The sequence below is a fragment of the Perissodus microlepis genome, chromosome 17, assembly GCF_051167445.1.
Source record: "Perissodus microlepis isolate ML-2025 ecotype Zambia chromosome 17, ASM5116744v1, whole genome shotgun sequence".
NCBI lineage: Eukaryota > Metazoa > Chordata > Actinopteri > Cichliformes > Cichlidae > Perissodus > Perissodus microlepis.
The window spans coordinates 7864314-7888683 of record NC_140477.1 but is presented as its reverse complement, the minus strand read 5'-3'; the positions used below and the strand labels follow the sequence as shown (position 1 = coordinate 7888683).

At 39.6% G+C, this 24370-nt stretch overlaps 1 protein-coding gene across 1 annotated transcript in view; it reads right to left on the bottom strand.

Annotated features, from left to right (window-relative positions):
- Positions 1-19622: 19622 nt before the first annotated feature.
- pdzrn4 (PDZ domain containing ring finger 4) overlaps positions 19623-24370 on the bottom strand; it is a 43864-nt gene continuing 39116 nt past the window's right edge. The window contains exons 8-10 of the mRNA XM_084910760.1: positions 24124-24231; positions 21415-22473; positions 19623-21323 (exon numbers count right to left, since the gene is read on the bottom strand). Of these exons, the coding sequence (XP_084766886.1) occupies positions 20751-21323; positions 21415-22473; positions 24124-24231 (1740 nt within the window). The 3' untranslated portion in view covers positions 19623-20750. The remainder of the gene's footprint in view (positions 21324-21414; positions 22474-24123; positions 24232-24370) is intronic.

Sequence of the window (24370 nt, the reverse complement as noted above, 5' to 3'; positions counted from 1 at the left end):
TTGCAACTGATTAGGTTAATTGGCAATAGCGCAGTAAGATGATTGGATATAAAAAATTTCACTCAAGTGACGATGGGCATTGGTTCACCAATCTGCAAAACACTATCTGCAAATTTCTGAATAATGTTCATCAATGTAAAATTGTGAAGGCTTTGATGTCATCGTCTGCAGTACATAATATCATCAAAAGATTCAGAGAATCGGGAGAAATCTCTGTTTGCAAGGGATAAAACCATAAATCAATACTGGATGTACATAGGGGCTTCTCAGTCATCTTGGCATTAAAAACAGGTTTGATTCTTTCATGGAAATCACTGCATGTGAACTCAGATCACTGTGCCGTCCACAAATGCAGGTTAAGCACTCCGTTCAATAGCCTGATTGTCTAGGGGAGTGTCAGTGTCTGTGGAATAGATAGCTTGCACAAACCACACACTGCAATTGTTACAACAGCAAGTTTTTGTAGTAGAAGATTCCAGATGCTGAACTGGCCATTTAAGAGCCCTTTTGATAATCTTCATTAGCAGATGGATGTTACTCATTTGTATATGCACATAGAAGAAAGGGTATACACAGTATGTGAAGTGCACCTGCTATGCTTTTCTATATTTTATGTAATAATCTTGGTGACTAACGAGAACTATTACATCGAGCTGGAAATTACAGTAACTAAATTTTCAGCAGCTAAACTTTTGTGTTTACTTTCCACAGCAGAGTGCCTTTATTTCAATTCCACCCTGCATGTTGTCACAACAGTCAAACACCAACCTAAAAAGTGAGCAGTTTTCTTTCTCACAACAGTGTTTAGAAACTGACTTACATGCTTTGAGTCTACTGAAGACAAAGAAGAAATAGATTGCTTAGATTTACAGCTCTGCAGAGGAATCATTACATCTTCTGATTGCGCCAAGTCTGAGCTCTCAAGGGAGAGACTCTCCAAAACAAAGAAAGATTAATAATGAAATGATGAGACATGGCCTGTCAGATGATGATGATGCTCAGGGAGGGGAAGTTATGATTTAAAGATATGGACAAGCTAAGACTTAATCACTTTATCTGATTGGTATTTCAAGCCATGAATCTCAATTAGCAAGCATTAGGATCTTTTTGGCAGATATACATAGTCCATTTCCATGATTGGATGCTGCTTGTCTATTATCCAGAATTACTGAGCCGCAAAGATGGAAATATTGTGAAAACAACAAGAGGAAATATGAGATATGAGCCAGAAGATGTCAAATAGCTATTTTGCATTGCATTTCAGTCTTATTTGAGTCGAATCAAACAGTGCTAAGAGTGAAAAGTTAGCCTTCTTAGGCAAACAGACTGAATTTACACTACAAAGCATTTTTTGTACCTTTTTTTTCTTAGATGCTGCTGTTTGTGCTGCCTTTTCTTGTGTTATAATTAATGATTTCCTATCTTTGATGCTTTGTCTATGTTCCTTTGTCCCTCCATGCATGCCACTGTGCAGTGTATCCTCTTGTCATTGTCTGCCTTAATTACGGCTGAATGGGAGAAAATGGGCCTTTAATTGGTGGGTCTTTCTCTCAGCCAGCAGATCATCCCTTGCCACAGGTCCCCAAAATGGCTGTCTTTGTACCTGCTTCCACTATACCTCAGTTATTAGCAAACCGAATGGTCGTCCTGGTTACCAGCTGATAAGCAGCAAGACCGATTCAGTTAGTTTGTTATCTCATCAGTTGGAAGGTAAAATGAAAGATGGAGGCGAAGTCGCATAATTAAGCACTTTGATGTATTGTCCCTTTGAAGGTATAAAAATCAGCAAAACCATTAACTGGCATACTTCAGTGCTGAGAGCCAGAATTAAAATATCCTTTTTTTTTGTTTAATTCCTGTATTTTTGTAACCTTTTCTTTTAAATTATTCAGATTTTGATCTCCCATTTTTGCTCTGTAGGTGCGCAGAAATCCAGGCGCCCTTTCCAGCATCACCTGGGGTAATTCTGTGGGAATGCTAATCTGCGATTCAGTTTGATAATATGTGTATAAAATATTCACACATTTCTCTCTCTGAACATTGATTGTAGCGTCCTATAGCTGTTTGTGGCTACATGTGTCTGATATTGGCAGAGGCTCGCAGGGAGGTGTGTGTGTGTGTGTGTGTGTGTGTGTAGGTGTGTGTGTGTGTGTGTGTGTGTGTGTGTGTGTGTGTGTGTGTGTGTGTGTGGATGACATGGGGGGAATGACTCAGATGAGTATCCTACTTGACAGTTGCTCGCTGCCATCCGATGCCTCTCACCTGAGGCACAGGCACTGACATCCTTCAAAACCATCTGCCTGTCTTTCGCTGCTAATTGATTTGTCCTTGGATGGAGGCATCTGGGAATGTTTTGGGGAGAATATGTATTTTGACAGATTCTGTGCACAAAAGTGTGTGCCATATGCAAAAAAAAGGGCGGGGCCTCAACTAGAAGACGCTTTCATTGCCTCGGGGTGAATTAGTCGCCTTTGTGATGCGTTGAGTTGTTTAAACAAAGCTGCGGGGAGCTTAATGGGGAGGCATCGAAGCAATTTTACACCAGCAATCTGGTTTGTTTTTGTTCGCCTTCAAAATGCATTGAAATCTGCTGTTCTTGACAGCACTTCCCGCTTTCTCTCTGTTTGGTCCTTCACTAAACCAGCACTCTTCACACTTTTTAAGGATTCATGCCAAAATCTTAGAAAAAATAAAGAAAACTACAGCAAGAGGAAATGGCCTTGACTTCTTAGCACAGCTTTGGAAACAGCTACCATCATCAGAAGTCAAATGCCTGAAGCACTGGAATGAACATGTTGTGTTTTCTGACACCACAGTATGATTTCTTTCCCGCCAGCAAGAAGATGAAGGCAATAATGAATGCAGGAAGTGTGGAATTATTCAAAAATAAAAAAAGGCTGCAAGACACAAGCCGAATAGCCTTTTAGTTGACTTCAGTCCTCACAAGGGATTGCGCCGGAATCGAATCTCTTATTTTTGCATAATTGCAGTGAAAATCTTGTCTCATCCAGAAGAATTCTGCGCTTGTCTTCATCTGGCCAAAAAAATGTCTAAGCAATGGAAGTTATCCTCAGCGGGATGTGCACTCGAAAGTTACTACGTAGTATAACGCACAGCCAGAAGATGAAGTAGATGGTTGTGATAGTCACGGATCACCTGTGTGGGAAATATTTAGTTATCCATCATTGTCAAAACACACCAAACACACTGAGGATATGAAATATTTATCAGGTTTAGAGTCCCGGTTCAGCGTACTGTTATATAAGGTATCAAGTAGAAGCTGTCTGGGTATATCAGATATTTCTCCACATGTAACCCAGAAAAAGCAGCTTCTGTTGCAGCTTTCCATCTAATTAGCATGTAGCTTCCAGTATGTGAGACTTGCACTCCTCTTCCTCTCCATTCCTACAATGTGCAAGTGAGCACAGACTCGAACTGCCCACCAGTAATTGGCTTGGCTCTGAGGATCTATTCCCTCGTGTTTACATCGAGCAAGAAGAGCAACTAATGTATTGGTGTCAGAAAAGGTTAAACATCTACGCCGGTGTTAAAGTATAATTAAGCTCTTCCCCTGACATGAAAAATGAAGAGAAACACTGAATATCATATATATATTGCAAAAAAATTATAGCATAAAACACATTTTAACATTCCACATCCCCATTCCTTTTATATAATGGTCGTGCAGTAATAGATACAAATGTATAGATATACAACAACAAATATCCCTAGATGGTAGCACATCAGCACCCCTTATTGGAGCCAAGGTCTACAATGTAGCATAAATGTCCCCTGGCTATTTGGAGGCAAGGCACAGCAATATAAAAATGCAGGTTCAGTTATTCGATTTTACCTAACTGCTCTAATCAAATAACATGAACGTCTATTGGGGTGTGTTTTAATTCCTGCGAGGCCATGGGTTACAGAAGTGACGATTAACCATTAGCATTTAGATTGTTTACAACACACTATATAGACAAATGGGCCTCCAATTAACACACAGAGGACCCGGAGTTAGAAGGGGGAGGGTTAACTATGTGTTTGTGTGTATTTATGTACAATTGGGTGTTTGTGTCTGTTAAGCTGAGCTACTTTTAATAGCCATATACATGCATACATCTGCCCCCCATAGTTTTCCTCAGGTCCTTTCCCTATCTGTGGTGAAGAATTGTAGAATTTGTTGTATTAGTTCAACTGTATTTTATTGCTTATTAGCAGGCTTGAACACCCTGAGGGGGCCATGGAGGTAAATATAAGTGAGATTTAAGAAGAGTTCATCTGGTGAATGGTTGGATTACATGATTACAAAGAGCCCTGCAGGGAAAGCGTTGGTGTTAGTAGAGACAAGAAGCCAGTGAAAGGAAAAACGTAAGTAATCAGAAGAGGACAGAAATTAGGGTGCATTCAATATGTGATGCAAATGGATTTCTTTTCTGTGGGTAAAAACAAATATTGACAATTTAAATAAGTTCATATATCAAATTTGCTAGCTATCTGTTTTCCGTTTACACATCCAGAAGCAACAGAACAGAATTAGCATTTCTTATATCCCTTGAGTGGGTTTCCAATTTCTGGGGCTGCAAGAGAGCATCTAAAGTTTATAAAAACTTCAGCACTAGTAAAACCAAAACAATGGAACACGACAAAATGCTCTACAGAAGTAATGGCAGCTGAAGAGGCCAGAGTGAAATGTCCCTGTATACTCTATAGTGCTACTATATTCTTGCTAGGGTATTTATTACTGCAGTCAGTGTAACCCTTATGAACTTATGAATATAAACCCTGTCTACTGCAATATTGTAATATATTTTTTAAGTTGTCCGAATTAAATTGCCTTTCCACTTGACCAGCTGTGTCATTTAACTTAATAATGTCCACACAAAATGATGTTAATTAAAGAAAGAATTAAGTATTCCCCTACAGTGGATACCTAAGAAAGCAGTATACTTTCATGACAATTATTTCTGCTTCCTAAAGTGAGCCGTTTTCTTTTATCCATGGCTCAAAATCTCTGGACAGGGATTATTTCATTTACCTAAATCATCAGTGGACCTTTGGGGTCACTAAACATGAGGTTCTAACTGTGAATGATGCAATGAATGATGGTCAGGGTTCATCTTTCTACACTAGAGTGTGGCTGTTCCTCTCTATGGTTCCATTATAGCTGCTGCTCCATTACTTGCAAAGTTCAAAAATAATGCACATAACATTTCTTCAGTGATGTCCTTCAAGGCTTTCTAACAGCAGGACGTCGCAGACAGCAGCTCCAGATCATTATTGCAATTCAAGCTAACTCAGAACTGTGTAGGAAACTCTGATCTAGATGACCAGGCGTTGGAGACTTATTACAATATTTTGATTTTTTTGTGAGGAGTCTGTGAAATCTGAATCCTTTTTATTTCTTTTTTATTTTGCAATAATTTAGTTAGGAGTCAAGTTGATGTTGAAAAAACTGTGGTATAATAAAAGGTAAAGCAGAATGGGGTCTGAATCACCATCCCGCCTCCACAATTTACATGTTACAGGATCACACAAGTCATTTAACTCAGTATATTTTAGGCAACTATGGCAGTGCACAGCAACTAACCTGGGATTTTCAGAAGATGGTCAGGCTTTGTCTTATGTTTCAAAAAAATGTAAATGCTCCGCCAGCTGTAAAATTCACTATTAACAGTGCAACAATTGTTCAGGAACACATCTAAGAACTAGAGATGGCACGATACCACTTTTTTATGTCCGATACCAATACGATATCATAAATTTGGATATCTGCCGATACCGATATGAATCTGATATAGTGTGTTTTTTAATCAATAAAACTGTTTTTTTAATATCTTGCTGCTTTTTTTTTAATCAATCTAATAAACTTAAACCTACTCCATCCTCCCTATTCTGGTATTTTAAAGAGTAAGCAACCTAACTAATAGGGTTCTAAAACTCCCAGCAAAAAAAAAAAAAAAAAAAATGCTCAGAAATCAAATATTTTTCAAGAATAATTAAATAGATTCAACATCTTTCTTCAACAGAATTGCAGACTGCACAGATGGTACCTTCCCAAAGGAAAAAGTACTATAGCTTACTAGGGTATATTAGACTTAATAGTTACTATATACAGTAATGGACTTCTATACATTTTACATCAGATTAAAACTTTGGAAAATTATTTATTAAAAGCTAGACATTTTAAATGAGAATAAGAAAGAAAAGTATGTCTTTGTGCCCCCTGTTCCCTGTTAATGCCCTATCGGTCCCCCTGGCTAAACTTTGCTAGATCCGCCCCTGCACAGTTACCAGCCATTAGCTATGTAGAAAAGGTGTACAAAGTAATATTAAATAAATTCTAACAACAGCTTATCGAGCTTAAACGTGTTGCTGTTGTTCAGCCGCTGCTTATTACCGATACGTAATATCGGATCGGTCCATCTCTACTAAGAACACAGCAAAAAAGCCCAGTGTTTATCTGGCCTCCCAACTACACAGTGTGCAATCTAATCAAGCATACAGAACCCAGCCCAAATCCAGTGAGGTCCCATCCAATAATCCATCTGCCAATGTCAAGGTCGCAGAACCTAAAGAGTGCCCAAAGCGTCAAACTTGCTCTACAGGCTTTGCTTTTTCACGTTTAATGATATTGTAGAATATTTGGATCACAAGTTTGGTATGCATTGCCTAGCTTAAGGGGAATTTTGTAGACATCAGAGTCTACTTTTTATTTGCCCCACTCTTTATCAAATGACAATTATTTATGAGGCTGTTACACTGTCTGATAATAGGAAGGTCTGCTGCAGGGTCTGCAGCTGACTGGTGAAAGATCTCCTTATAATGGTGACTCAATCGATCAGTGTGTGAAACAAACATACGTTAATGTCAGAAGGAGAGACGAATGTAACATATACAGAGTTTGTCTTTATTGACCAGTTGTTCAGTTGATATTTAATGAGCAATGCTGTGGAAAAACATATAATTAGCATGATCCCAAAGCATATACAACAACCTACTTTTGGTTTCAAGCAGTTTTTATTGATACTCTTCAGTGTTTCTCATTTTTTCTTTCTATTTCCTCACTCTCCTTGCTTAGATGTATCTTTTATTGATACCCATCCTTCAGAACTGTATTTCCTTTGCTGCTAAAGTGTGAAGGTGTTCTTTATGTGATGAAAACTTAGATCCTGTTTTCAGCCTTCAGCTAGTTTTGGACTAAATAAGTCATATGCACTCAGAAGATAGAGACAGAGGGCCAGCAAAATACACCAAGCCTGTCAGTATCCAGTGTAACATCTTATTTAGATAATCTACAGTGAATATCCTTTAAGTTATTCATGTAGGATTCAGGATGCTTGAGGGCAGTTTCACAGAGGAGATTGTAATGTAGAGATATTAATTCTTGATTGATTGAACGAAAGAATAATGGAAAGAACCCACATCATTTTTAGTTTTAATATTACTCTTTCTGGGTCACAAAATACTTTTAAGATATTTTGAGGCGTGAATGTAGCTGTGTAAACGTCAAATATCTGCTCGGTTTATCAGGACATCACATATTTGCAAAAGTGCTCCGACGTTTTCGGAGACGTCTGTTACCCACTATCTCGAAGCTAATGGGAGGTCGAGGCCCACTACAGCCGGGGGGAATGCCGCACTCCCGGCACATCGTGCCTCGACCTCCCGGTTGGCTTCGAGCTGGCGGCCTCCGAAGAATGCGGCCAAAACTTCAGCTTTATTTATTTTTTTCTCCAATGTCTCCTGCGGGGCTCCATAATCCAACACCACAGCATTTGAGTGAGATTGTTGCCTGGCCTTTGAATGGGTCTGCAGCACACTTTGATTCATGTGTTTCTCAGCAGTTCCGTTGTAGATTTGCTGGTTGGCTTGGAATTGTTGTCCTGTTGCATGACCCAGTTTCAGCTAACTTTACAGCATACTTTGTCGTATCAGAGGATTTTGTGGTTAACTCATTGACTGAAATATCATAGGATTTTTTTGCAGTGTCTCTGTGAATTGCACTGTCTGGCCTTGAGTGAATTTGCTGTCTTTGCTTGTATTTTATTTGGGGTTTTTAATGGTTTAGGCTGTAATTTTTAATTCCAGGCAACATCGTTAACAGTAGCAAGAAGCACCATTAAGCACCTGCGAGGCTAAATTGGACCTTTGTGGATGCTGATTTTATTAAAGCAAACGGGAATAGTGGATAACATTATATTGGAATTAGTGAAGCAAGAGTGATAGACAGAGAGCCTGAGCCCTACTTGCCCCTCCCTTGCATACCACCTCAGGAGTGAATTGGTAAGTAAAGTGAAACCACACCCATAGTGCCAGCTGACATGGCAATAAATCCACTCAAAACTTTAAACAAAGAAACAAACTAATAGTACTCAAAAGTATATAGTTTCACCCCCACAGACAGTACGAATGAATGGGAAATCTCTGATACCCAGTGTGATACTGTAATATCACAGGACATATGAAGATAGGATAAAAAATTTTTTTTGTATAAACATACCATTTGATCAAGTAAAAAGCAAACTCATACTAAACAGCTTTTTATTGCCTTTATGCAAATTCACTCTGTTCAATGGAGACTCATATAATGTAGCTTTAAAACAGGCTTCAACCAAAATCCAGCATAGCCCCGCCCACCCTGTGCTTTAACTAGAACATCACAGGGAAGTTTCTCATAAACCTAGATCAATTACTTTGAGTGGGACTTGTCTCATTTCCTGTGTTCATTTTCCACAGCTTCACAGGGACTGTCGAACAAGAGGGCACCATCTGTGCACCTTTGCCCAAACAAAAAAAAAAGAAAAAGATGAAGAAGAAAAACATGTTCTCTTCATGTTTGAGATAATCTCATGGAGGCTGTTGTTCTATTGGAAATCCTCTTGCCACGGAAATCAATTTACTTTCGTCAGGTTTAATGACACTTGGTTAGGACCCCCATTTTCACGAAGGCTGTTCAGGGAGCTATTTGTCCAGAATGAAGTAACTTGGAAAAACACTTCAGTAGCTCATCCAGTGATGCATATGGTCAATAGACTTAGCTGAAAGGATCAAAAGAAGTGCACACAACAGTTATTACCGGGCACGACAGAGAAGGACATTAATGGGCATGCTCCCATTAGGCCAAATTTGTAGAACATCTGGGTATCTCATTGTTTAAGCCTGCAAAAGCTTTTTGGTATACACTGCGGTTTCATTCTAACAAATGAGTTGCCAACTTTTTCAGCTCTCTTACAATTTCCATTAACTCTACAACCTAGCAAAACAGCTAGATAAATGTAACCAGCTATTAAAACACAAGAACATAATGCTAACACTGTTCTACAATTTAAATCATCTTATTTATTGCAGGTTGGTAGCCAAGAGGCTTACATTGCTTATTACACAAAATTGTAAAATAACTTGAAACACTGAGTGATGTAACTATAGGTCAATGTTAGACTTTGGTTGTTTATATATACATTGACTGGACAGTTCGTTAGGTGTACCTGCCGCTCGTTAATGCAAATATCTAATCAGTGACTCACACGGCAGCAACTCAATGTATTTAGGCCCATAGACATAGTGAAGACAACTTGATGAAGTTCACAATAAACATCAGAATGGGGAAGAAAGGTGAGTTAAGTGACTCTGAACATGGGTGATGTCAGAGAAGGCTGGTTAAAATGCTGATAGAAAGGCAACAGTAACAAATAGCCACTTTCTGCAGAAGAGCATCTCTGAACACAAAATATCTCAAACCTTGAAGCAAGTGTGCTACATCAGCAGAAAATCACATAAGGTGCTACTTCTGACAGCTATGAAGCAACACAGGTTCTCCAAAATTGAACAACCGACGACTGGAAAAACCTTTCTTGGTTGGATTTGTGGCTAATAGTGGTTTAATGCTGTAGGAAATATTTTTGGCACACTTCAACAAGGTCCCTTAGTACAAACTGAGCATCATTTAAATGCCACAGCCTACCTGAATTTTGCGGCTGACCATGTCCATCCCTCTGTGACCATAGTGTACCCGTCTTCTGATGGCTGCTTCCAGCAGGATAACGTGTCATGTCACAAAGCCCAAATCATGTCATTCTTGAACATGACAATGGTTTCACTGCACTCAAATGGCATCCTTAGTCAACAGATCTAAATCCAGTAGAGCCCTTTTGGGATGTGGTTAAACAAAACATTCACATCATGGATGTGCAGCTGACAAACCTGCTGCATGCACATAATGCTATCATGGCAATATGGCCAAAACCTCTGAGGAATGTTTTCACCACCTTGTTTCACCTTGTTGAATCTATGTTACAAAGAATTTTGAACATAAAAGGGGGTCCAAGCCAGTACTAGCATGGTGTACCTGGAAAAAACTATCAGGTGAGTTTATACTGTAATAATTAGTGAATGTCATATATAGTGAGTCATATATCATTAAACAGTCTGCAGAAATTGTTGTTATACCTGAAGTCATCATTTGAAAACAGGGCTTTTCATATATGAAGTGCCTTGAATGCTCGAATATCCCCTTGATCGATAGGCTGGATGGATAAGCAATGTGGTGTTCGGGAGAGTAAGAGTTCAATTTGTATGCCTTCAAACAACAGGTCAGTTTTATTTCAATTTAATATACTTTTAATATATGTTTTAATTAATGTGTTACATGTGTATTTTTGTTGTTATTAATTTTTTTAGGCTCGAAAATGCTTATTTTACTGCAAAAATAATTAAAATATAAAAAAATTTAAATACTACTAATAAAAAAATATAGGCTGCAAAAACTTGCAGTATAATGAACTTCCTGTGATATAAATGTACAGATAAATCTACGATGTAGTGAGTAAAGTGAGGAAAGGTGGCCACACAGTTAACGGCTTGTGTTTATGCATACTTCACGTATGTATATTTAGGATACATTTCAAACAATATAATTATTTAAGTTTAAAAGCATAAAAACTGTTGCTACAGAAGCTCATCCAAGATCTTGGATTGACAGCAATGACTGGTCTGATGTTTGTGGAAGTAATTGTGTCCCTTACCACAGTTGACAATGTAATTGGCTGGCTGGCTCTGTGTAAAGCTCAGCATGTTGCAGTGTTGCTCCACAGGATAAAGCAGCTACACTTTAAGTAGCCAGCTCTGCAGGCACAGAGACCATATATCCATTATAATTAAAGGGAATGTGAAGGATCAAATCAGCTGGCAGTCCAAAACAGAAAGTCCCACTTCACATATGAATAGCTGTGGTCAAGTGACCCAAAGATGCTGAATATTTCTGACCTTCGTGTAAAGATAATGGTTCAGTTTCCAAAATTATGAAAGGAAGAGATTTGTGAATTAGTATGGTTAATTAGCACAAGAGTAATTCTATGTATAGTTTATTACACCATTTAAAAAGTTTTTGGTAAAAAAGGTGTTTCTTTTTATGCGTGTCCTCTCTCTACTCAAGGGAGCATTAAACCCCCCAAGCGGAGCAGAGCTGGTATTCCCAGCACAGCACTCTGAACCACTAAGCCCATCAAGATGCCTGCAGTAAACCAGTAATAACTGAGCAAGATAAGGAGCAGTCAGGCAGATCAATAGCTGAGCACATCACTGTCTAATCAAAGCCTTCACCCCACAGGAGAGACTGAAACAGAATACCTTAGTCTCTCAGGATAAACCAGGATTTAGAATTGCTGGGTTATGAAACCAGCTGCAACCACCTGCCATTGTCATTGCTGAGACAGAAAAGTCCTTGAATGAGACTGTTTCAAATAATTATGCTCATATTACAGACTTGTTTACACTATTATGAGGACATTTGAATAAAACTAAAAAGACAAGAAATTAGGTGGTAGGTATTCATAGTTTTGCTTATGTTTTTGGAGCAAATCGCTCTGTAAAATGCAGATTGCAGTTTCACCCAAGAGTCAGGATTTGATAAAAAGCAGCTTGTCTTGAGCGTACAATATTTTTTAATGTCTCACTCAGAGAGGCTGGTCTCAGAAAAATATATGAAATGTTTTCTTAACACAGCATTATGTAGCCGTGGAAGTAATATTGAGCACATAAACATCTCATTTCAGTTTGAAAGCCATTTCTAAATCACAGTGTTTTAATAAACTGAATCAAATGGCAATTTGAAACTACAAATAAATAAACAAACAGTCCAAAATTTCAAAGTCTCCTGTGCAAAAGCCAATGAATCCATTTTCTACCTGCTATATCTGGGTATGGGTCGCAGAGTGCTGCCATTGCTCTCTCCCAAGCCACACGAGAGGCACAATCTCTCAAGTGTGAACTGGCTCTGCTCTGGGTTAGACCAATCCATTAATTGTCACCTTTTTGTTGTTGACAGGTTTGCATGAGTGTGATCCCAGGAGCTATGTTGTCTTGCCTCTGGTAAACTAGTCCTGTGTAATACCAACTGAAATTCAGGTGATCCCCTTTTCAGCCAGCAACTTTGTACCAAGCCCCATCTTGGAGCCAGCCTTTGGGGAGTTCTGTAGGGAAGTTTGTGGCTACTCTTATCTTTCACCACAGGACAAAGGTAGTAGTGCAAAACCTTATGAGTTGGATGACAGCTGAATGCAGTAATAGTGTTAGATAACGAAAGAAATCATATATATTAAATAAATTACTAATAACATATAAGAGTAGCATCTGCCTCTTGCCCAGTGACAATTGGGATAGTCTCCAGCCCCCCACTAAATTCAATAAGCAGAAGTGGATGGATGGATGGATGGATTAAAACAGGAGACTCAAGACTCCAGGATTAAAGTCTGCTACACCATCATAGCCTTTTCCTCCTAAAGAGGAACATATCTGTCCTTTATGTCTACTTCATATGAAGCAGGGCTTTTATGTGGGTTTCTCGAAAGAGTTGCTAAGTGATTTTTTTCCCATAGTTCCAGCAGATTACTTGAATATGAAATGTGCAACCACCAAATAGAGAATGGCATGAACCCAGGTGGGGTTCAGAGGAAGAACGTGGGATTCTTTACGTGAAGTGCTTTATGGGAATGATGAACCAGAAGGGAATCGTGTAATGCAGCATTCTCCAAAACACACAAACCTGCTGTGCCACACCTAGCAAACCCAAGAAATCCCTGTGAGGCTTTTATTTATGCATCATCTGCTTCTTTGTCCACCATCCTGCAGAAAAGAAGTTAGACACTTTCTGTTTCCTGCCACCCTGCCTTCGGTTCCAATTACCACAAGTGTTAAATCTGCACTGGGGCTGGGCCTTTGAATATTTTATGCCACTCATTAAGCACAAGTTGAGCCATTTTTCCTGTGAGTCTTCCAGCTGGGTGTGAGTTTTCTTTCAAAAGTAACAGCTCTGTGGCTGCAAAGCCTTTGAATGTAGAGGCTTTTAAAAGACTGCGGTGACAAAGTAAAGCAAAAGCCGATCTGCTGAAACTGTACATTGGGATACTGTTGTACTACTGATACTAATGTAAGGCAACTTAACAGAACAGGTCTAACACTGTGTGAGAAAAACAAGCCTGTCTGATATTGATCTCAGTGTTTTTTTTACTACCTAGTGAACTTTATTTATGCTGCATTCAAGCCTAAAAATGTACAAAAAAGTGAATGCAGCAAAAACAACTGCTTTCTCCAAACAATCCCACAATGCAGTGATGTTCATACAAAAACTTTGTAGTGTCAGGATGAAAGAAATCTCAATTTATTCTTCACTACTGAGTGTTTGTTGCCTTGGAGTACTGTATTTAATATAGATGTGAAGGCTTCCATGTCTTGAAATCCACCTCAGTAATAACACACCGATTCCTGTTTGAGTATCAGGCAGACCTTGAAAGCATCAAGACCTGGGCCTGTAAAAATTTGAAAGGATTCTGATGATTGCGATTTGTGTTCGTTACAGAAGTTACAGAAGAATACAGTCAGCTGTCCTTCTTCATGGGGAAAAGACGGCGAAAACTATCCATTTGTTAATTAGAAGTCTGAATGAGCCATTAGCACATAATTGGGGCTATGAATAGAAGTTTAATGAATGGAAAATTATCAGTCATTACCCCACTCTAATCAGTCATTTATTCCATGATAAGACACAACTCTTAATTGTGCCGCGTGTTATAATGTATGGTAGACTTTTTTTGATTTTGTTGGCATGAGAAACAAAGCTGATTGATCAAACCGTCATCTGTAGGTCACGCATACCACTCCGCGCAAAGATTTAAACTGAGTTCACATTGTTAATTGTTTTTCTCTGTTATGTGCTTGGCATATTAATATAGTGAGATATTAATGTGACCGTAAACTACAGTCTTGTACTGTTTGCCCTGTAGCGATTTCACTGGAACAACTGGGTGTTAACTGTTGAAATTACCACACAGCAGCACAGTTAATCAACCTTTCGGCTACAAACACCTTAATTACTTGAAACAGCATGTGTAAATGAAACACATGTGTCCAACTGTCCTATTATTGTTGTAGTGATAATTACAACTTTTGCTATGGATGTATTATTATCTCTTCTCCTAACACTCTCTTATCAGGGACCAGCAAAAAGCTACAGCTTATTATCCATGACAATGAATGAAAGTAGAGACGATTCACAGTAAAAAACATCCTAAATTATTTAAGTTCACATTTCTAATAGATGTTTTTATTAGTGGTAGTATATAGATATTATTAAAGGTACTAGTTGTACTAGCAATTGCAAAAACAGAGTAGCGTGACTGTTTACTTCGTTCTCTCTCAGCCACATTTTCCCATTGTTCCCCGACTTCTCTCTGCCCTCCACCTTATGCACCTGTTTCCTGCTCAAGAATAGAGTGGATCACTACTAATAGGAAGGTCATTGGTTCAATCTCCAGCTCTTTCAGTTTACTAGTATTAGTATTAAAGAGACCTTAGGCAATCTCAAAGTGCCCCCAATACGCGTATATATAAATACGAAAGAAAAACACATTATGAACACTGTAAATGTGTAAAAAAAAAAAAGAAAAGAAAATGACCTAGTAATTTTCTGCCAGTACATTATCCACTTTTTTAAAGAAAGCTTATGGGCATCTCAATAAGTGATTCAAAATATGAAAAAATAACATCTGTAAAAATTGCTTGATTTTAAAAACAGTACATTAATTTAGAGAGTATACAACAACAACTCACAAAAATGTTTATTTTTATAAGTTTTTTGATTATTTTATTTTGTGCATGATATCCGGTTAATGTTCTGTCTTGAAGTATGCTTTCACTCCCAAGATAATCTTTTTCTTTATTATAATAGAGCATCAACTGAGAATTTTCTGTTTTATTCCTGTTATTGGTACACTATAATCACACACAAGGACCCACACACAGTGAGCATCCAAACACATGCATAATGTGCCACCCATCTCCTGTCACGGTGTCTAAACCAGCATCACAGCAAAGAACACCTGACTTTGTTCTAGTTTCTCTCACTCGCTGCTCCTTCAAAGGCATCGTTAGATTAAAGAGAGGCAGGATGCTGCGCTTTTTCATGAGCTACGCTGCAGCATCAGGCCCACTCTGCTCACTTCACCCGCTGGAATTTGAATGAGACAGATGAGAAGAATGAAGGAAGACGAACCAGGATGGAATACATGTGGGTGTGTTTGTGTTCAGGGCGTAACTTATTACTGCTACCGCAGTGTCTCGAACCAACAATACTCTAACTTCAGCAATGTTCCAACAATATTCAGGTTTTCTTATAGCACCTTTGGACAGTGAAGCCCACATTTAATCACGCAAAACAATAGATGAGACCTTTTGTTTAAACCCTTTTATGTACATGTTTCTATTTGAATTATTGACAATTAATGAATATCATATTACATCTGTTAATTAAGAAATTAACAGATTAACAAAAAATAGGTCAGATACATTAAAGTAAAGGCTAGAGAGAGAAAACTATTCTGACACTGTCTTGGTTGGTTTTTATGTCATAACCTGTTCTGACCAGCCACCCACATGGTGATATGACCCCTTGAAAGTTACCCAAAACTTTGTTATTGAAGCTTTTTCCTGTGAACTGGCAGAATACTCAAAAGATCCTGGACACCAGGTTATTCTGTTACTCTGTCATAGGCATTTAATCAGTGCAGTTTTGCTGTTAAAACTAAGGTGTATTTAATGATCTTCATGCTCAGAAAGCTGGTGATAGAAAAAAATGTGTTGAAGAAAAACACAGGGTTTTCAGCTATGTCAGTTTAAGGTTATGCCAAAGCATCTCAATCAGACTTCAGTCTGGATTTTGACTAGGCCACTCCAAAATTGTGTTCATTTTTAAGCCATTCGGTTCAGAGGTGTACTTGCTGCTGTGTTTCGGATTGTCCTGCTGCATAAGGGACTTCAAGCTTCGGGGCACGAACTGATGCTCCGATGTTTCTGGTAGAGAGCAGAATTCATCGATCCATGAATTAAGAGAACTTGTCCAGGTTCTAAAGCCTTCGAAGCAGGCCCAAACCATCACACTACTTTTTGTGTGATGTTCTTTTTATGAAATGCTGATATAGCAGGACTCAAACCCAAAAAAGTCCAACTTTTATCTTCAGTCAGTGCACAGAATATTTCCCCAAAAGTCTTGGAGATCATCAAAATGTTTCTTTTGCAATTTTCTGTGTCTTTTCCCATGGATGCAATTTTTGCCCAGTCTCTTTCTTATTGTTGAATCATGAACTCTGACCTTAACTGAGGTAAGTGAGGCCTGCAGTTCCTTAGATGTTATTCTGGGTTCTTTTCTTGACCTCCTGGATGAGTTGTCGATGCACTCTTGGAGTAATTTTGGCCACTACTAGGAAGGTTCACCACTGTTCCACGTTTTCTCCATTTGTGGATAATGGCTCTCAGCGTGGCTCACTGGAGTCCTAAAATCCTAGAAATGGCTTTGTAACCCTTTCTGTACTGGTATATGTCAGTGACTGTGTTTCTCATTGTGCTTGAGTTTCTGCATAGGGCCAGGTAAGATTGGACAAATGGATAATTGAATAATTTGGATAATAATAAATGAAATACTTGGGTTATGTTTGTCTGTATATTTGGACTGGTATTAAAGCAGTGCTGACATTCAAATCTAATTGTAGCAAGAAAGTTGTTTAAGGCATAAGTTGAAATTCTTGGAGATATGCTCAAGTGTTAGGGGCTGAATGTGGGATTTACCCTCATTATCCGACAGCCAGATATTGATCAGCAGTGACCTGAATCTGATTCATCCAGCTTTCCTCAGTGTCTGCATGCCTGTGCATTTAAAATAAAGTCTTCAAACTTTAGAAGTGTTTACTTCTGAAGAGGGGATTTTCTGTGATAACAGCTTATTTACGAAACACTGAAGAAAAGGCAAAGCTTGTTATTCTCTTATCTCTAGAGCCTGAAGCTTGTGTGCAACTTTAGTTTCAAGGCTTAGTATTAAGCTATGTATTTTTGGTCATGCTATTGTGCTTCATACACGTATGGAAATCCAAGCCTGTTCATGCCTAGCCCACCAAACACCACTGGTGTGTAATAGATCAACATTCAAATACATTCAATTATCTTTGCTTTGCACACTGGGATTAATCATTTATAATACTAGGCTGACTGCAGCGAATTATTCCTCAGTTCCTGTGCCACTTCTGTCACACAGATAAAACTGGCTGGATATTATATGAGGAGATGGGGAGCTGTGAGAAAAGTAGGTGCAGTGCTTACCTGATTTAATGTTATGCATAAAGGCCCTGGTGATGGGGATGTCACTCGGATGTCTCTCATTAATTCCTCAGTTCAGTGGGCTGTGGACACACACAGTAGACTGACAGGGAATGAGGAGACTTCACCGGTGTCTCTTTAATGCTTTGAAATGGGAGTATAGTTTAGCTTTGATGCCTCCTATCACTAAATGGACATGCACCCCCATCACACACACACCCATCCCTTGCACCAATATCCCACCCCCCACAATGTGAGTCAGTCATCCTGGTATGAATACATGAATACTGTAAACTGTAGCGACAGGCTAAATTACTATGCATGCAATGAAGACACCAATGGAAAAAAAAATAATCAAAATGCTTTATGAATTCCTGTGAATATGGAGATCATGAGTCTTGGTAAAGCCTTGAGGCAGGTGTGGTGTTTTTCCATGTGCTGCATTTATTCACCTTGTATGAATTCACTGAGCAATCATTTCTTTATGATCTTTCACAAAGATTTGAGCGTGTAGCCGATTGCACAGTATCGATCAGTCGCTTCACTTTCCACCAGCTACAGCGCATTCCTTTATTATGAGTCTCAGATAAACAGCACGCCCGCCTCCTCTCATGCTTCCTGATGCACATCCGCGCACATCAAATGTGTTGTCTCTCTGCAGGAGACAATGCAGTCTGCAAGGAGTACACTTTTATAAGAATCTCTCTCAAATCCAAACATGTAAACTTCTGTCCTCGGCATGCATAATGCATGGTTTGTTTGAAGAAGACATTCAAAGCGAATCACTAAAAATTGTGTTCGGGGTTCTTTGACACGTAGGAGAGATATGCATAGTAGAAACATGATTGATATGAATTTTGTCAAGTATTCTGATTTTAGGAACTAATATTTATGTTACATAGGGCCACTCTCGAGCATGCCACTGAATAGGTTTAGTGTAAGGATATGTAAGGATATATTCTGACTGAAAAAGTGCTTATTACCTGTCAGATAGTGTTTACTATCTGAATGTAGAACAACTGGGATCCTCAGAGCTATAGTCATGTTTCATTATCAACAATTATGTTAGAAAAACACAGCTTTAAAGGCTGTGTGAAATAATTTACTGAATGCAAATTTGCTCCAGTATACACTCACCAGATTTACCTTCAGAACTCCTTAATTCACAGCAGCATAACACACTTGCGAGATATTTGCTGGCTGCAGATCCATGATATGAATCAACGTATTCCACCACATCCTAAAGGAACTCAATGACGTGGACAAGACACCAGTTTGAGACAATTTGAGCTGACGTGATGTGTTATCCTGCTGGAAACAACCATCAGAATATGGTCATAAAGGGATCGATATGGTCAGCAAAAACACTCAGGTTGGGTGTGACAGTTAAACAATATTCAGTAAGTACGAAAGGGATTTAAAAGTGCCGAGATCATATTTCCATTACACCACCACTGTGAGCTGTAAATACAAGGCAGGATGCATCCATGCTTTCATGTTTATGTCACGTTCTCGTCCTACTATCTGAATGAGTCTGTATAAATTGTAGCCTCAGTTTACTTTTCTTAGCTGACAGGAGTAGCACGTGGTATTAGGAAGAATCTCAACGATCAGAAAACCCACTGTAAGCAAGCACTTGGCAACAGTGGGAAAGAATAACTTTAAACAAGAAGAAACCTCTTGCAGAAGCAGGCTCAGGGAGTGGCAGTCACCCACCACCACCAGGTGGATGTGAGGGGAAAGAGAAGAGAGCAGGACAAGAGAATAGGACAAATAGCAATATATAGTAGAGAGAGCGAGTTTGTAATAAGTGCTAATGATGAGTGAAGAAGAAATGCTCAATTCATCATGGGAAGTCTCCAGCAGATTAAGCCTATTGCAGGATAACTAAGAATGTGACTGGCTTATTAGATATTTGGGTAGATATGCAGTTGAACAGGAGGTGATTACTGACTGAAAAAATATCTTTCTACAGATTTTTTTTTCTTATTGTTCTTTTATTACAAATATCACCATCAACAAATACTGAACTCAAGGCCTCGTCAATTAACTTTACAGTGAAAACAGCAGACTGAGTTGAAAGGCTGCAAATATTATACATTTTCATTGACAGCGCCTTGAAAAGTGTTGCCTTTTCAAGGCTAGCTGCACCGAAACATTTTAGACAGACTATAAAAATGAATTTACAATAAATACAAACGACAGTAAACAATATAAATAAGAGTCTGTTTAACATGTTTAACACAATTCACGCAATTATGTTTCAAAGGGAGGGTTGAAGGTCAGCCATTCCTTTTGCCCCAAAATTCAAATACTTGACAGGTCAGTTTGTTCTGTAAGTTGAGGTAAAGCTGTATCAAAAAAGCCCTCCCAGCTCATGAACAAAATGAGCTTTTGAGATGGCAAAATTGAGTCTTTCAGTGCCTTAAATTCAGTGCTGCTTATCAGACAAGTCTGACTCAAGTGACTTTATCAACACAATAAAAGCAGTGGTTTTAGATGTGGAGTCGTAGTCCTTTAGCAATGTAATGAGGTCTCTCTCACTGCGGGCTACAATACAATCAATTAGTGTCACTTCTGACATCGACGATTTGGTGGTAATAAACATAAATAAGAAATTAGAATAAAATGCTTACAGTACTTTGACATTCAGTGTAAAAATTTCTTTACAAAAAGCAGTGTGAAAAATATTGTATTTCCCCCATTATAAAAAAAACAGCCAAACACCTCGATTGAGGCAAGTGAAGTCGCTTCATGTGCAATGAAACAAAAGAAACGAGAGTAATGGAGACACAGTACATGGTATACACAAGGTTAATGTGTTGGTCCTTCAGTCTGTTACGTGAATCTGTTTGAACCAACGCGCTACCAGAAGCAGGGAGCATTACCAAAATGCCAGCGTAAAAAACAGTTTGTATGGCCGAGGTCTTGCAATTGATTGTTGAACTATTCAAACATTCTTAAAGTGTTAGTTCCAGAGTTGCTTTGGGAATGCTACAGACGTCTTCGGCGTTAACGTATTTGATTTAGTCTCAGAAATGTACACTTAAAAAAAAGAAGAAAAAACAAGCAGTAGTTCCTCGATTGCTGTCTACCTGACTTAATATCTTTTATTACACAGTTGTGACAGAAAGAAAGGCATTATGGACTTTGGAGCCCTCTGGGACTCTGGCCCCATGGCTCATCAGCTCCTGAATAGTCATCCAGTTATCCAGGATCTTTTTATTTCGTTTCTTCATCATCTTTTTGTGACTGAGCTCCAAGATATTGATCTCCTTCCTGCCTTCAGCTCCACTCAGTGGTCCCTCCTTTAAACACTCTAGGCGGCTCTTTTGCATAAACTCCCTCCTCTTTCTTTGCTCCCTGGCACGTGCCAGGTGCTGCTTCCTCTCCTCTTTGCTCCAGTAGCGGCCCATCTTCATCTCACTCATGGCGTCATCATCTGTGGTCATGCCTCCACTCCTCTCCTCTCTGATCCTTAGCGCCCTCTCCCTCAGTATGCGATCACGAGCAGGCCTCCGGGCAACGTATCGCGTCCCGTCAGCTCGAACTTTGACCTTCCACTCTAGTCTTGGTTCCCCAGGGCGTCCGTTACGGTGCACGGGATCTCGGCAGACACTGAGGAGACTCAGCTGGCTCTGAGAATACTCCACGGATGAATGCTGCTGTAACAGTTGCATGTAGCTCTGCAACAAAGAAAACAGGGTTAACAACGAGGTGTTCTTCAAATGCGCTTTACTCAAAGCCACAGCAGCATCAGGTTCACATGCATTATACCTGAAGTTGCTTAGATCCTCCCTGGCCATGATAAGGGGTTGTGTGATATGAAGAAGCGTAAGGAAGCCCTCTCCTTGACTCTCTGGTCCTCCCTTTCTTCTCACACCTCTCATCATCTGCAGGCAGAGCAGGGTCCGACTCAGACCTGGAAGGGTTGCTCTGATCAGGGCTGCTTGAGATTACAGGACCTGGATCTGCTTGTCTGCTACGACTAGATGTGCCCTGGGGCTTGGGGATAGGAATAGGGCTTGAGGGTGTTGAAGAAGCCAGTCTGAGGTTTTTCTGGTTGGTAATGCTGATGTGTCTCTGCAGAGAGTGGTCAGGAGATCTCTCCATACCCAGTGGTGTTGAGCGTGCACTTTCTGCTGTGTTGTAGGCACTGGAGCTATCCTTCTCGCGCATCTTATCGGCTTCCAACCTCTCTGGGTGTTCGTGAATGTCAGCCAGCCTGCTGTGCCGCTTGTGTCCATCTTTGGTGCTCCTTCCTGGTGAACAGGGCGGCGGCTGTGAGTGCTCCTGCTGATGGGACTGGCGAAGCTGATGGGCCTGCATAATGCTCTGGCATTCGAGCTCAATGCTGCGCAGTTCCTCGTTTAGCATCCTCAACTCCTGCTCCACCCCTCCCCCTATGTCATCTACGCAATCGCCATCCTCTCCCCCTTGTTCAGTAAGGCTACACTCTATACTGTGTCGAATTGAGTACACCCCACACTCACCCCCGTTTCGGATCTGACACTTGAGCTCCAAGAGTTGCTGGAAGCGATTCTCCAAACCTAAGATCCCACCTCCACTATTGCGCACACTCCCTACCCCTTCGTGGCCTTGGCCTGTGGACAGTGTTCTCGTGCTCTGGTTTTCCCGTGGGACAACAGCTCCTCGCTTGGTGTGGGGATGCTCTGCCCGCCACCGCTCCCTTAGGCAATGAGCTGGGCTCCTTCTTTGGAGTTTAGCCAGCAGTGGTTGGTGCTCCGGACTGTCCGTACTGCGTCCAAACCCACTGTCTTGATTGTTGGAAGAACATGTAGCTGTGTCTGTTGTCATCCCTTCTTCAGCTTGATTCTGGAGTATTAAAAGAGAAACAGTTGTATTACTTAATGAATGTTTCAATCATTTGTAAGACCATAAATTCTTTGTTGTCAATGATTTACGGTGGTCCCTCGCTATAACGCGGTTGACTTTTCGCGGCCTCGCTGTTTCGCAGATTTTTTTGGTGCAATTTTGCATGCTTTTATTTTTTTGTTTGTTTCCTTACAGCGCATTGTGTTCTGCGTCCTGATTGGCAATAGACCATTGTCAATCAATCTCGTGCCACGTCTCCTGTACAGTACAGAATGTGTTTAGCTTGTCAAATTTACATAAATCTTCAATCGCTAGCAGTGTGACTCTGAAGTGTTGTACTGTATGTTTGTAAGTTTTCTCCCCAACAAACACAACACTGTCGAAGAAACGTTTTGCACCGTCAAAGGCAACCGCGGGTGCTTTTGGTTTCTACAATACTGGACTTATTTTTCTACAAAGGTTTGAACTTTGAGAGAGTTTAAACAAGAGAGAAAAGTGTGAAAATGTTCATGCCTGTCTGAGAAAAGTGTATAAACTGTATAGTGAGGGGTTTTACAGCCTTAAAACATCTGTAATAATTGTAAAAAATAAAGTTGGCTACTTCGCGGATTTCACCTATCACGGGTTATTTTTAGAACGTAACTACTGCAATAAACGAGGGACCACTGTAGTTTCACAAAGTATTAATAAGTAAAAATTCAGTATAGGCTTCTACTAAGTACAGGAGAAAAGGTATTAAAAGGTAAGGTATTTCTAAAAAAATAAAACATGTACTTGGCTGCTTTATCTTTGGACATTAAACAAAGATTAAAAAAACTAACACCATCAAGGTTTCAATGAACTACATGAAGTTAAGCTAGGTGGTGCATAAGGATTTAAAAGCCTGCAGATAGCTAAACTGCTGTTTTAGGATAATATCGGCACAGCAGCAAAGGCAATGTCTGAATTGTTTTCAAAAGTACATGTTGAGGGTCAGTCAAGTACAGCAGGTGGTGAAAATAACTAGTCAAGAACGTCCATACCTCACTTTCTCGGTCAAACAGGTTCTCATGCTTTAGTTCATGCTGTGATGCTATAAAACCTTAGCTTAACCCTCATCTACCTAAATATGTAACATACATTAATTTACAGTGAGAAGCAAAATAATAATAATTTTAATAATGATGATGATAGCAAAACATATTTCATCTTAAAGCATAATTATGTAATTAATATAGAGAAAAAACATTATTATCATTTGTTCAAAATTACAATTAATTTGCATATTTTCTAAAAAATATTTTATTAATACTTTATACAACTTGCTGCTTTTTCAAGTACAATCTGTATTATTACTTAATAGTTTATTTACCATCCATTTGCCCTGGTATTTCTTAGTTTTTGATATTTTTCAGTAAACATTTTTTGTGGGGGGTTTTTGTGTTTGTTTGTCTGGTTCGTTTTGACCCCAATATAAAATCACTGAAATAGACACACAACACAGCCCAGACATCTAATCACTCCAGCATTTCCTGGGTCTGTCTCGGGGCCTTCGCGCCTCCTCCCCTCCTTAGCCTAGAACAACGCCAAAACAATCTCTCTTCACCACTGTACTTTTAATGGACACTGTCCAACCGTCTGTTGGTTGCTTCACTTAGCGTACCCTCTTACCTCATCTCCCTTGTCAAAGCCATGTTCCTTCTGCTTCCTCCTCTCCTCGAGGATCTCCTCCATGAGCTCCTGTTGCTCATCGTCCAGCCATCCAGCCTCCTCATCCAACTGAAATCACAACATCTTGTCAGAAACCTCCCTCTTTCTCTTTGGCTTTGAATGAAAGTGTTTGTGTGTCAGCAGGAACTCCAATCACACTGACAGGAATGGAACGGGAGGCAGGTGCTTTTATTTGACATGACACAGG